This window comes from Podarcis filfolensis (assembly GCF_964270895.1).
Source record: "Podarcis filfolensis genome assembly, chromosome: 8".
Lineage (NCBI taxonomy): Eukaryota > Metazoa > Chordata > Lepidosauria > Squamata > Lacertidae > Podarcis > Podarcis filfolensis.
The window spans coordinates 73,531,739-73,544,288 of record NC_139611.1 but is presented as its reverse complement, the minus strand read 5'-3'; the positions used below and the strand labels follow the sequence as shown (position 1 = coordinate 73,544,288).

General features: G+C 48.9%; 1 protein-coding gene and 1 long non-coding RNA gene across 2 annotated transcripts in view; one reads left to right on the top strand and one right to left on the bottom strand.

The window, feature by feature from the left end:
* Nucleotides 1-2,613: 2,613 nt before the first annotated feature.
* LOC310769091 (protein NKG7-like) lies at nucleotides 2,614-9,631 on the bottom strand. The gene is made up of 4 exons (XM_083628188.1): nucleotides 9,289-9,631; nucleotides 8,041-8,187; nucleotides 5,448-5,561; nucleotides 2,614-2,836 (listed from the first exon to the last, which is right to left on the bottom strand). Exons 1-4 carry the CDS (start codon nucleotides 9,452-9,454, stop codon nucleotides 2,796-2,798), a joined length of 468 nt encoding a protein of 155 aa, XP_083484314.1. The 5' UTR covers nucleotides 9,455-9,631; the 3' UTR covers nucleotides 2,614-2,795.
* Nucleotides 9,632-11,300: 1,669 nt separating this feature from the next.
* LOC310769267 overlaps nucleotides 11,301-12,550 on the top strand; it is a 122,574-nt gene continuing 121,324 nt past the window's right edge. The window contains exon 1 of the long non-coding RNA XR_014551590.1: nucleotides 11,301-11,541. This is a non-coding gene — a long non-coding RNA (uncharacterized lncRNA). The remainder of the gene's footprint in view (nucleotides 11,542-12,550) is intronic.

Genomic DNA, 12,550 nt, shown 5'->3' with positions numbered 1-12,550 from the left:
TCATTCCTATCTGTATCTATATCAGCAGTTATATCAACAATGGGTTGTTGCTTTTTTCCACAATAGGGGATTGAAGGACCATGAACCGCCCCACAAACTTCTGGAAACCTTAGCCGTGAAGTACAGCTCAAGGTACTTTCTGTCAGTGTTTTCATCCCTCCCATTGCAAGGATCACCAGATCATGTTTGTTTTTACTTTCTGTCTGTGAGAAAGGAGGGGACAGAAGCTACTCTTCCAGACTTCCGTCCCTAGTACTGTGTGCTTTTTCTTTGATCTGTCAGGACAGAATGGCAGTATGAGAGCCATTTCTCTCGTACATGTTTGTTATGTTCTTTTGTTCGATTGATCAGTAGAAATAAATTAGGCACCCTACAAAACCTCCACAGCTTTGCTTCCATTACTCTGCAGCTTTTGAGGTGCTCACATCAGCAAATGTGAGTTCACGGCACCAGGGCCTATTCCTCGGGAATGTTGTGTTGCTGTTCCTGCGTTCCTGTGATCAGAAAGTCAGTGAAGGTGCTCCCGTCACCCAGCCCAAGCAGGCGCTGAAGACGTGGGCTAAACATGGGTGCACAGAAACTTCCCAATACCACACTCCTAGCCCAAGACAGAGAACATCTTACCTGATAGCTCTTTTATTCCAATATTGGCACATGAATCAGAAACGCAAAGTATCCACAGCCTCGTACTTACATGCTGATGTCCTAACCAGGTAGATGAGCCCATGGAAATGAGTTGTAGCAGAAAGCTGGCGAAAGAGGAAACTGCCAGGCTAATTTCCATGCAGTTCAGCATGACTGTAAGGTCTGTGAGTGGGGAGTGCAATTGTGAGGACGAATCCAGTGGAAGGAGTAAAGGTAAAGGTAAAAGGACCCCTGACCATTAGGTCCAGTCGTGACCGACTGGGGTTGCGGCGCTCATCTCGCTTTATTGGCCGAGGGAGCCGGTGTACAGCTTCCAGGTCATGTGGCCAGCATGACTAAGCTGCTTCTGGCGAACCAGAGCAGCGCACGGAAATGCCGTTTACCTTCCCGCTGGAGTGGTACCTATTTATCTACTTGCACTTTGACGTGCTTTCGAACTGCTAGGTTGGCAGAAGCAGGGACCGAGCAACAGGAGCTCACCCCATCGCAGGGATTCGAACCGCTGACCTTCTGATCGGCAAGTCCTAGGCTCTGAGACATTCGTGTTATTCTAGATTGGTTGCTGCCTGGTTTTGGGGGGGGGTTGCCTTTCTGAAGTGCCCCCAGCCCAGCCAGTGGTGAAGCTGCACGTCAGGTGAGAGGCCTACAGCAGACCGTGCTGTCATAAACAGAAGGCGTCATCAGGCTGTCCACACTGCGATTGGCCAGGTAGGTACAAAACCTTTGATCCCCTAGATGTTGCTGAACTACAACTCCCATCAGCCCCAGCAAGCATGGCTAATGGCCATGGGAGTTGTGATTCAGAACTCAGCCTAAATGAATTTATTATTGCATTCAATAAACTTTGGGTTTTCTGGATGGTTTGTAAGTAAACATCAGCATTTTTGAATCTTTTTTATAAAACACACACACACACACACACACACACATTCAATATTCATATATTTCGGCTTCTCCAAAAGTACTGTAAGGGGAGAAACTGTGCCTCCCCTGCTCTCTTAAGTGGTATCTTAGGAAGATGGGATAATATCTGGTGATTCTGAAATAACCTCAAATGATTATTGACCATGTAACCTTCGGCATAAGGATCCTTACTCTGGTATGCATCTTTACAGAGTAAGCAAATCTGCTAGTTAAAATGCTTTTTCAACATTTACTTTAATATTCATGAAATCATGTAATGTTCTCCTGAATTTAACTTTCTTTTTGGTTTTATTCTTCTTGGGTTTTTTTCCCCATGGGTCATTGAAAGTAACTGGGGTTAGTTCTCCCTTTCCCCATTTTTCTAAAAAATTATATATATTCTCCCTCTTGAAAATAGGGTATAATTTCATGTTGTTCTTTGCTCCTGGTCTTATTAGGTATCACCAGGAAATGTAGCTGGTGGGAAGGTGGGAAGAGAGCCCTCTTTTCTTTTCTTTTCTTTTCTTTTCTTTTCTTTTTCTTCCTACCAGCCACACTTCCCACAACTGGTGGAATATTTTGGAGACAGCTTTCCCACAGCTTTCCCTCTCTGCACATCGCCCCTTCAGCGAAGCGGGAGGAGAAATGGAAGGGTCTCCACCTCTCCTGCCGCTTCGCTGAAGGGGTGCTGTGCAGAGAGGGAGAGAATATTTTTTTTCTTGTTCTCCTCCTCTAAAACTAGGTGCGTCTTATGGCCGTGTGCTCCTTATAGAGTGAAAAATACAGTATATAACCAGCGCAGTTGGGAGCATTTCAGCCTGCCATCTTGAATTAAAATGGCAGGCGGCAGTTTCCAAACATTGACCAAAAGCAGTGCCTCATTCTTGGAAATCACTGTGGAACATCTGGCAACATCTTCTTTGGTTTGGACCATTGTGTTCTACTATCTGGATTGAAAATGGTGGTATCCTGACGGATAAAAGCTGGCTCCTGCTTTTTGGTGACAATATCATTAGAAGTGTTCAAACTCACAGAGGACAAAGGGACAAACCACTTTCCAAAATATATAACAATAATATTATAAAGGGCGGGGGGCACAAATGATGCATCAATTCTGCCACTAAGGAAAAAATACAGCCTCTTCTTCCAGGTCCAGCTCGCCCCCAGTACAGGCTATCTCTGCACCACACCTTATCAATATAGCTTCAGACGTCATCAGAAATGGCAGAACAGACACATCCTCTTGCTCAGTCTAACATCGCAGTATCCAGTACCAAAGCAGTCCCACCTGTCAGGAAAGAAAAGGGATTGGTTGAGGCAATAGGTGGAACAGAATGATACACCTTCTGAGACATGTGGATCTGTGATCCCAGCAATATCTCTGGTTCACAGGTAGGATCATGCTCTGATCCTCCAAATTCTACCATTCTGACAGGCCAAAATGCAACCCAATAGTGCTAGGGCTAGTCCAATCTAGTGCTAGTCCAATTTAAAGATGTTGGCATCTCCAAGTAGAATATCTTTGGATAGGACTATTCTCTTCTGCATAGTTGGTGCATTTTGAGCCTTCCACAAGCTGCTAGTCCTGGATATACCATACTTTTCCATGTACAAGACGAAGTTTTCTCCAAAAATAATATTGAAAATTGGGGGTAGTCTTATACATGGATAGTGTATTGAGGGGACGTGGGATTGGTTGCTGCCATGAGTCGGAGAATGTTATTGATGGCTGCGTCAAGGGCCGGTGTTGATTGGCTGTCATTGCGGCAATTGGCCGGCCTTTTGCTGCTTTTTTCGGCAAGGGACAGAGTATAGGTGGCTTTTGCAGTGCCAGCGGCAACGGATTAAGGAACATATGCATTTCCCACCAAATAAATAGGCTAGCTTGATAGCCTTGGTGCATTTCTATGGTTGGCGTTGCACAATTAAAAATAAATCTAATTGAAGCTTTTGCATGGCCATTTGAGCGCACCAAGAACATGCGAGGCACTGAGGTAAACGGCTGATTAATTAGCCAGCCTCCTGTGCTGAAAACTACTCCCTTCTGGCGGGCAGGGAGCATTTGCAAAGTCCTGCATGCAAGGTTGGGGCAGACCCAGCGACACTCCGCCTGATCTCCCTGGGAAACGCAGGGGGGGGGGCTTTCTTTTCCCTGTTTTTAACGACGATCCCCTAATTAGCACCTTTCCCCCAGCCCTGTGGAGCAGGAGGGGAGTGGGAGGCACGTTTGGACATGCAGGTAGAAGTTTCCCACATGCAGCGCTCACGCAGGGTTTCCGAGAGGGTTGCCTTGTGATGGCTTTTACAGTCCCAGTGAGTCCGAGGCTGGACCAAGACAGGAGGGGGGAAAGGAGGGCGAAGCAACAGCGGTGCAGCGAGAGGATCTAAGCGTGAAACCCCTCTGCGAAACCCAAAGCTCAACAACTTTGGGGAATCTCCCCACCACCATTTTTGAAATTTTTAGTTCCCCAAAATAGAGGGAGTCTTATACAAAGGGGCGTCTTATAGATGGAAAAGTACGGTAACTGGAAGTGTCTAGGGATGGATGAGGCCCTTCTTCGTGTGCCTCCTTCACAAGAGGTCCGGAGGGTGGCAACAAGAGAACGGGCCTTTTCTGTGGTGGCTCTTCGATTGCGGAATGCTCTCTCCATAGAGGCTCGCCTGGCACCCTCATTACATGTCTTTAGGCACCAGGCAAAAACATTCCTCTTTACTTAGGCCTATGGCTATTAAATAATCTATGGCCCATGAAAGTGTCAGGGAGAGGCCTGTTCATATGATGGCGGGGCCGGAGGAGGGAAGCAGGGTCTTGAAGGCGGCGGAGCAGGAGGAAGCACACCTTGCTGCCCCTTCTTTGTTCTGGAGATGCCGCTCTCTCCCCCCGCCCTGCAGTTGTGGGCGGGGGCTGGGCCAAGCCAGGGGGAGCAGCAAGCAGCCTGCCAGGCATGGGGCTGAGTCAGCGCCGCCTGCGCAATGTTAGCCGTGGGTGCACGGCACTGGCAGTGGGGCGAGCGCTGCTCCAGACTGGCTGCTCTGCAGCTGCGCCTCAGGCTCGCCAAGTTGCAGCTCCTCTGGCCGCCCTCTGTGACCTGCTCCTGCCCCAGGGGGTCCCCGCTTGCTCCTGCCCCTCCCGCAGCGCCGGCACCTCAGCGAGGAAGAAGGGCCTCAGCTGCAGACAAGCGCTTCTGGGAAGCACCTCCTCGCAAGCCAGCGGGAGGGCCAGGGTCCCCTGGGTGCAGCCATGTGGCCACAGCCGGGCTACCGCCATCGGCGCGCACCCCTCCCCGGCCCCGTGACGCCTTCACACAAGATGCCTCAAATTATTTCATAACAGGTAGGCAGTTAAGAGCTTAAGCGGCTTCAGCGATGGGCACCTGGCGCTCCCCCCCCCCCAGAATTCAACACTGGGGTACCCCACACCCCTTGCACCCCTGGGTAAAAACAGCCCTGACCCTTGTGGTTCATTCCAGCTCTATGATTCTGTTATGTACTGAGTTGAATAGGTTTCAGAATGCAGCAGTCTGATTGGTCCTAGAACAATAGGATTCAGAATGCAGCAGTCTGATTGGTCCTAGAACAATAGGATTCAGAATGCAGCAGTCTGATTGGTCCTAGAACAATAGGATCCAGAATGCAGCAGTCTGATTGGTCCGCAGGAGCCACCCAATCCAACTCCAGGTGGAAGTGAATCCGCAACCTGATTGGCCTACAGGAGAATCCCAGAATTAGCCAGTCACATGGGGCCCATTGTGTAAATAATGTATATAAAGCAGACATTTTGGGGGAACTTCCATTCCTTACTATGAGCTGAATAAAGAGCATGAAATCCACACTCGAATCCAAGTATATTTCAGATTCTGTGAATACATTTCAGTATGTCCCATGCCACGCATACTCACCAGTTACAAGGCACAGAGGAATCGAGGCCCAGGCCAGGTACAGGGACCACCCCGAATTATCAGTTGGTCGCATATGGCTGGTGAAGACGCATACAGAAATCAGAACAAATAAGCCTAGGAGCAAATAAAACTCCTTAGAGCCTCATATAGCCCAGGTTCCCCTTCCCCCCAGTGTCGATCTGATTCCTCTGAGAAACACGCACAGTTGATGTGTAAAGCAGAACAACTGGTTCAATCCTGAGCTCATCCAAGCTGGAAATGTTTCCTGCCTGAATCCCTGGAGAACTGCTACCTGTCAGTGTAGACAGTACTCATACCCTCCAACAGTCCTCAGGTGAAAATAGGGACATTTCTCACACACCCAACTGACCGTCCTCAACCTCCCCAATTTTTGTTTCCCCACCCCCACTACACCACCAGGACACAACCCTGTCAGGCTTCGAGGAAGCGGCTTCCTCCCTCCGTTTGGCCGTGGATAAGCAGAACAAAGTGAATATAGTCTCTTATCAGTTAAAGAGAATTTAAGGTTCACAGTGAAAGAACAAAGACTCCATTCTCGGAAGAAAGGTGCTCCCAATTAAAGTTTCCACCCACTCCCCCCCCCCCAAGCCACCCCCATCACTTCCTCATCTGGCAACCTGATCTCACAACCATTTGACTTTCTGTGTAGCTACCTTATCTGCTTTCCTTGACCTTGGACTGAGCGCTTGGACACTTTGCAACGAAAGGGAGTCTGTTAATTCTCTCTCCCCCTGTTCTTCTTCTCCTAGCTGTTCCCCACTGAGTTGTGCCCAGCTGTTGTCTTCCAAACTAGTTCCTTCTGCAAACCACTGCTCCAAATATATAATGCTCCACTGCTCCTGGGCATCTGCATCCTGGACACTGTTCCTCATCAGAGTAGCTCTCCTCAGCCTGGTCTCTGACACACCCTCTGCTGTCCTGAGAAAACTCCTTAATCCCAAGTTTACTGTATTCTTTGGCACATACCAGCACGTAACTTTTAGAAAGGGGCAAGATTAGATGTGGATGCACGAGGCATTTATAAAAACAAATTCTAGGCTCTTTGCATTCCACTCTTCCCCCTCTTTCTTCCTGCCCAGGGCAGCCCTACCCTCTGCCTGCGCCTCAGAGCTGGTGCATTAGCTGGTCCTCAGTGGCAGCAGCCTCTCCTCTTTGCCCTCTCTCCAACAGCTGCTAAGAGCTGTCAAAGGGAGGAGGTTGGTAGCCACTTTAGAGAGGAATGGGGTGCTCCCTTGCAGCTGCCACTGCAGCCGCCACTGCTGTTCAGGGCAAGCACCAGCTCATCCTCCTCCCCAAACTCAGAGGCAGCAGCACTAGGGGAGGAAATAGAGACATTCCCGGATCAAATCAGAAGTCGGGATAGCTTTCATCATTCTGGCACCGTCCCTGGGAAATAGGGACACTTGGAGGGTATGAGTTCTGGGCTGATTCAATATAAGGCTTCCTATGTTGAGCTCAGTAATAGTGCTGGGGGTTCAAACCACAGAGCCTAGGGCTTGCTGATCAGAAGGTTGGTGGTTCGAATCCCTGCGACTGGGTGAGCTCCCATTGCTCGGTCCCTGCTCCTGCCAACCTAGCAGTTCGAAAGCACGTCAAAGTGCAAGTAGATAAATAGGTACCGCTCTGGTGGGAAGGTAAATGGTGTTTCCGTGCGCTGCTCTGGTTCATCAGAAGCAGCTTAGTCATGCTGGCCACATGACCCGGAAGCTGTACACCGGCTCCCTTGGCCAATAAAGCGAGATGAGCGCCGCAACCCCAGAGTCAGCCACGACTGGACCTAATGGTCAGGGGCCCCTTTACCTTTACCTTTATGCTTGCTTGACAGCCAGTATGACATAGTTGTTGGAATGTTAGACTAGGACCCAGGAAGCCAGGTTTCTCCACCATGAAGCTCACTGGGTGACCTTGATCCAGTCAAAGTCTCTCAGCCCGCAGGGTTGTTGTGAGGGTGAGCCACATTGGAGAAAGAAATTGGATAGCATAAATAAATTTCCTCTTCTTCTTTTTCCAGTCCCAATCCCCGGAGGCTGCTAAACCTGTTGCAACCCTCTGATAGCCTTATTGTCCATGAATTTGCAGGATTCCCCTTTCAAGCCACCTTAGGGGTTGTAATCCTGTGCACATCTTTAAGGCCATCTAAGATTTATTTTTGGTGGATTTCGGGTGGTGTCAGCCCTAATCAGAGGGGACGCCTTGTATTCAATGGACTTAAGTTACCATGTGTATTGATTTCAGCTTTCCATTTCAGCTCAAGCCTTCTTGGCATAGGATCTGGGGAGTGGGGGGTTATTTTGTTTTATTTTTCCAAGTCAAGGGTTGGCTTTGAGTTAGTTACCAAATATGAAGGAACGTAGGAAGCTGCCTTATGCTGAGTCTGAACCATTGGCCTATCTCACCCAGTACTGTCTAAAGTGGCAGACAGCAGCTCTGGGGGATTGAGGCCAGGGGTCTCTTCTTCATGGAGATGCTGAGGACCGAAGCTGAGACCTTCTCCCTGCAGAGCAGATGCTCTAGCCCTGAGCTACAGCTTGGCTGTCTGTGGAAGCAGATGCTTATGACACCCCCACCATACCTGCGATGGTGCTGAATATTGTTGAGATCCTTGGTTTGGAGATGCAGCCAAAGGGGCACTGGAAGAAGATGGAAGTAATGCTAAACAAAGAGAAGCTTCCAGCTAACAACGCCAACAACATCAAGGTTCGGGTAGCCTGCATGTAAGCTAGACAGAGGGAAGAGAGAACAGGAGTTAAATGTATCAATGGGACTAGACGATAGCGCAGCCGACTTCCCATGCAATATTTCTCTCCAGGGACAGAGAGGTCAGTTTTTATCTGCTCCCTCAATGTTATCCCACTAGAGCGCACTGGATAAATTATGATTCCTCCTGATTTCAACTGCCCAGGGGCCTTCACTGGGTTTAATCTGGCACTGTGTGTGTGTCTGTGTAGCATTATCCCTAGTCACTCTGAACTATCAGCAGACTGAAGGACCAAACTGCAGGAAACATTCAAAATGAAGAGGACTGAGGAAAGAAGGAACTGTCACCACCCAGCTCCCACAGAAGTATCTAAAGGACCATCTTGCTCTGAGGGGAAGGAAGAAGAAGCAGCTTTTTGCAAGCAAACAAGTTGTCTTAGCCACACTGTTGTAACATTAATATTTTGTAAAGTGATGCTTCTTGTAATAAACTTATGAAAAGTGCTTTGTAAGGACCGTCTGAAGAGCAGCACATACATAGCATAAGTCAGGGCTTTTTTCCAGCCAGAACTCAATTCCGGCACCTCTCAGGTGGGCACAATTGACATCATAAGAGACCAAGGCAGGCATTCGTGGGGAGCTGTGGCACCTCCTCTTCTGGAAAAATAGCACTGAGGTAATAAATAATAAGGGGACCCGGGTGGCGTTGTCGGTTAAACCACTGAGCCTAGGACTTGCCGATCAGAAGGTCAGCGGTTCGAATCCCCACGACAGGGTGAGCTCCCGTTGCTCGGTCCCTGCTCCTGCCAACCTAGCAGTTCAAAAGCACATCAAAATGCAAGTAGATAAATAGGTACCGCTCCGGCGGGAAGGTAAACGGTGTTTCCATGCGCTGCTCTGGTTCTCCAGAAGCGGCTTAGTCAGGCTGGCCACATGACCCAGAAGCTGTACGCCAGCTCCCTCGGCCAATAAAGTGAGATGAGCGCCACAACCCCAGAGTCGGCCACAACTGGACCTAATGGTCAGGGGTCCCTTTACATTTAATAAATAATAAGAACAGCTCTAAGCCGCTTCAGGGTACTACACCTCCAGTACTCATAGCCCAAGGCAAAGACGAACTTACGTGGAACTTGTATCCCGAACAACACACACTGTGTTCCATGGCAACCTGCCCACAGCCCCATGTGTGCATTGACGTTCGTTAGCCAGTGCTCTGAGGACAGAGCAGCGATGTGAAGCAGAAAGCAGATGACAGCAAAAATCTCTGTGATAACCTCCAGGCTGCACATTGATGGAAACGTCGGGTCTGCGACTGCAAAGCGGATTCGGGATGATGAGCCCAGGGAAGGGAGATGTTCACGTTACTTCAGGCGTGCTGCTGACTGAGCATGGGTGTGCGCTGCCCTGCTGAAGTGCCGCTTGCCCAGCCAATGGCCAACTGCCACTGCTCCGAAGTCGCACGTGCGACATGATGCCTTCTGAACATTGTGCTGTCACAAACAGATGATGTCATCAGGCAGTGCACTCTGTGCTAGGCCCAGGCGCTAGACCTTCCGCTTTCCAGATGTCGCTGAACTACAGCCAGGGGCGCCAACATCGAGGGGGTCCAGCGTTGTGTGACATCATACGCACAACATCATGCACCGGGTGGAGGGTGCCAGGGGGTTGTTGCCTCGGGTATGCAGTTGGGGGGGGGGACTCAGACTCCCCCCCCGCAGAAATCCCCATTGTGCCCTGACAGTGGCAGGGGCTGCAAAGCACAGAAAGTAAAGATCACCCTACATGCATCCTGCTCCTGTCTGGCGTGGCAGCACTTACCCGCCAGTGGCAGGGGATGGGGAGTTCAGAGGGTGCAGGCAACAGGCTGATTTGTTTGGAGCCCCCTCGGTACTGGGAGGGCCTCACCCCCTGCCCTCAAATATTGAAGGGGCTTCAGCCCTCTATAGTTGGCGCCCCTGACTACAGCACAGCCTCAGTGAGAGATCATGGGAGCTGTAAATCAGAACTATTAATGTATTAATTGTTGTGGTCTCTTGTTGTTGTTGTTGTTGCTGCTGCTGAAAAAATACATCCAATATTCATATACAGTCGTACCTTGGAAGTCAAATGAAATCCGTTCCGGAAGTACGTTAGACTTCCAAAACGTTTGAAAACCAAAGCGTGGCGTCTGATTGGCTGCAGGAAACTCCTGCAGCCAATCCAAAGCCACGGAAGCCCTGTCGGACGTTCAGCTTCCAAAAATAGTTCACAAACCGGAACAGTCACTTCTGGGTTTGCGGCATTAACTTTGCAAAAATGTTTGGGAACTAAGCTGTTTGACAACCAAGGTACGACTCTACTCTGTGTTCTCTGGATGGTTTGGAAGGGAAGTACATCAAGTCAGCTTGTATGATTTATATAATAATAATAATAATAATAATAATAATAATAATAATAATAATAGAATCATGGAATTGCAGAGTTGGAAGGGATCCCGAGGGTCATCTAGTCCAACCCCCTGAAATGTAGGATTCTAACTTAAAGCATCCATGACATATGGCCATCCAACCTCTGCTTAAAAACCTCCAAGGAAGGAGAGTCCTCAACCTCCTGGGAGAGACCCTTCCACTGTCAAACAACTCTTACTGTCAGAAAGTTCTTCCTGATGTTCAGTCAGAATCTCCTTTCATCTAACCATTGGTTTGAGTCCTACCCTCCAGAGCAGGAGAAAACAAGCTTGCTCCATCTTCCATGTGACAGCCTTTGAGATATTAGAAGATGGCTATCATATATCCTCTCAGTCTCCTCTTTTCCAGGGGGCCACACAACATTTCTCCCATCAGAGAAATGACTGTGACAGCAGGGACCCATTTTCAATTTAGTTATATACTAAGTGTTTGTAAAAAGGCAGTCCTTAAATTTTCATGGTATCTGTGCAAGAGAGGAAGATGGGGAGATAAGCAGAAGGGCTTGGCCATTCCCCCACTGCCATCAAGCTCAGTATTGTCTAGTATCAGCAGTCTTCCAGAATTTGTGGCATGGGTCTTTCCCATCCCTTCCCATCCCTACCTGGAGATACCTGGGACTGAACCTGAGTCCTTCTGCATGCAGAGTCGTTGTTCTGCCTCTGAGCTACAGCCCTTACCTGAATACAGTGGTACCTCGGGTTAAGAACTTAATTCGTTCTGGAGGTCCGTTCTTAACCTGAAACTGTTCTTAACCTCAAGCACCACTTTAGCTAATGGGGCCTCCTGCTGCCGCCACGCCACCAGAGCGCGATTTCTGTTCTCATCCTGAAGCAAAGTTCTTAACCCAAGGTACTATTTCTGGGTTAGTGGAGTCTGTAACCTGAAGCGTCTGTAACCTGAAGCATCTGTAACCCGAGGTACCACTGTATGTTGAGTAACAATTGAGAAATGAGCTCCATGCATGTGTGATTCTAGCAGTGTAGAAACCTCTGCATTTTGCATGGGTGGAATGTGGTCTGTTCTATCAAAGTAAGAGTAACACGGCCCCCCAAAAAGGTTGCCAAAGAAGAGATTGTGGCCATGGGACTGAAGAAGCCCTACCCCTCCACCCCATCTTGGTCTATAGCAGTGTTTCCCCATTCTCTTTGTATCAGGTTGGTTTTTGTTGTAACATCTAATTGATTTTCTAGTCCAGTGTTTACCAAACTTGGGTCTCCAGCTGTTGTTGGCTCACAATTCCCATCATCCCTGACCACTGGGCCTGCTACTTAGGGATGATGGGAGTTGTAGTCCAACAACAGCTGGAGACCAAAGTTTAGCAAACCCTGGTCCAGATACGGATCACAATCCTGTCTCTCCACTTATCTATAATTCAGAGACTGTAAGCTTCACGGTGCCAACTCTGTGTTAAATGAAGAGAAGAATCTGCCAAACACAGGTTTCTCACCCCCATTTGAGAGCAACTCATGAAACTCTGGGGACGCGGGTGGTGCTGTGGGTTAAACCACAGAGCCTAGGACTTGCCGATCAGAAGGTTGGCGGTTCGAATCCCCGCGATGGGGTGAGTTCCCATTGCTCTGTCCCAGCTCCTGCCAACCTAGCAGTTCGAAAGCACCTCAAAGTGCAAGTAGATAAATAGGTACCACTCCAGCGGGAAGGTAAATGGCATTTCCGTGCGCTGCTCTGGTTTGCCAGAAATGGCTTAGTCATGCTGGCCACATGACCCGGAAGCTGTATGCTGGCTCCCTCGGCCAATAAAGCGACATGAGCGCCGCAACCCCAGAGTCGGTCACGACTGGACCTAATGGTCAGGGGTCCCTTTACCTTTACCATGAAACTCTAAGGGTATTTGGATGTTGTTTTTATTTCATTTATTTTTAAAACCATTTTGCACACAGCTGTCACTGAGAGAAAAAATAAGCATTTTTTTAAAAATTC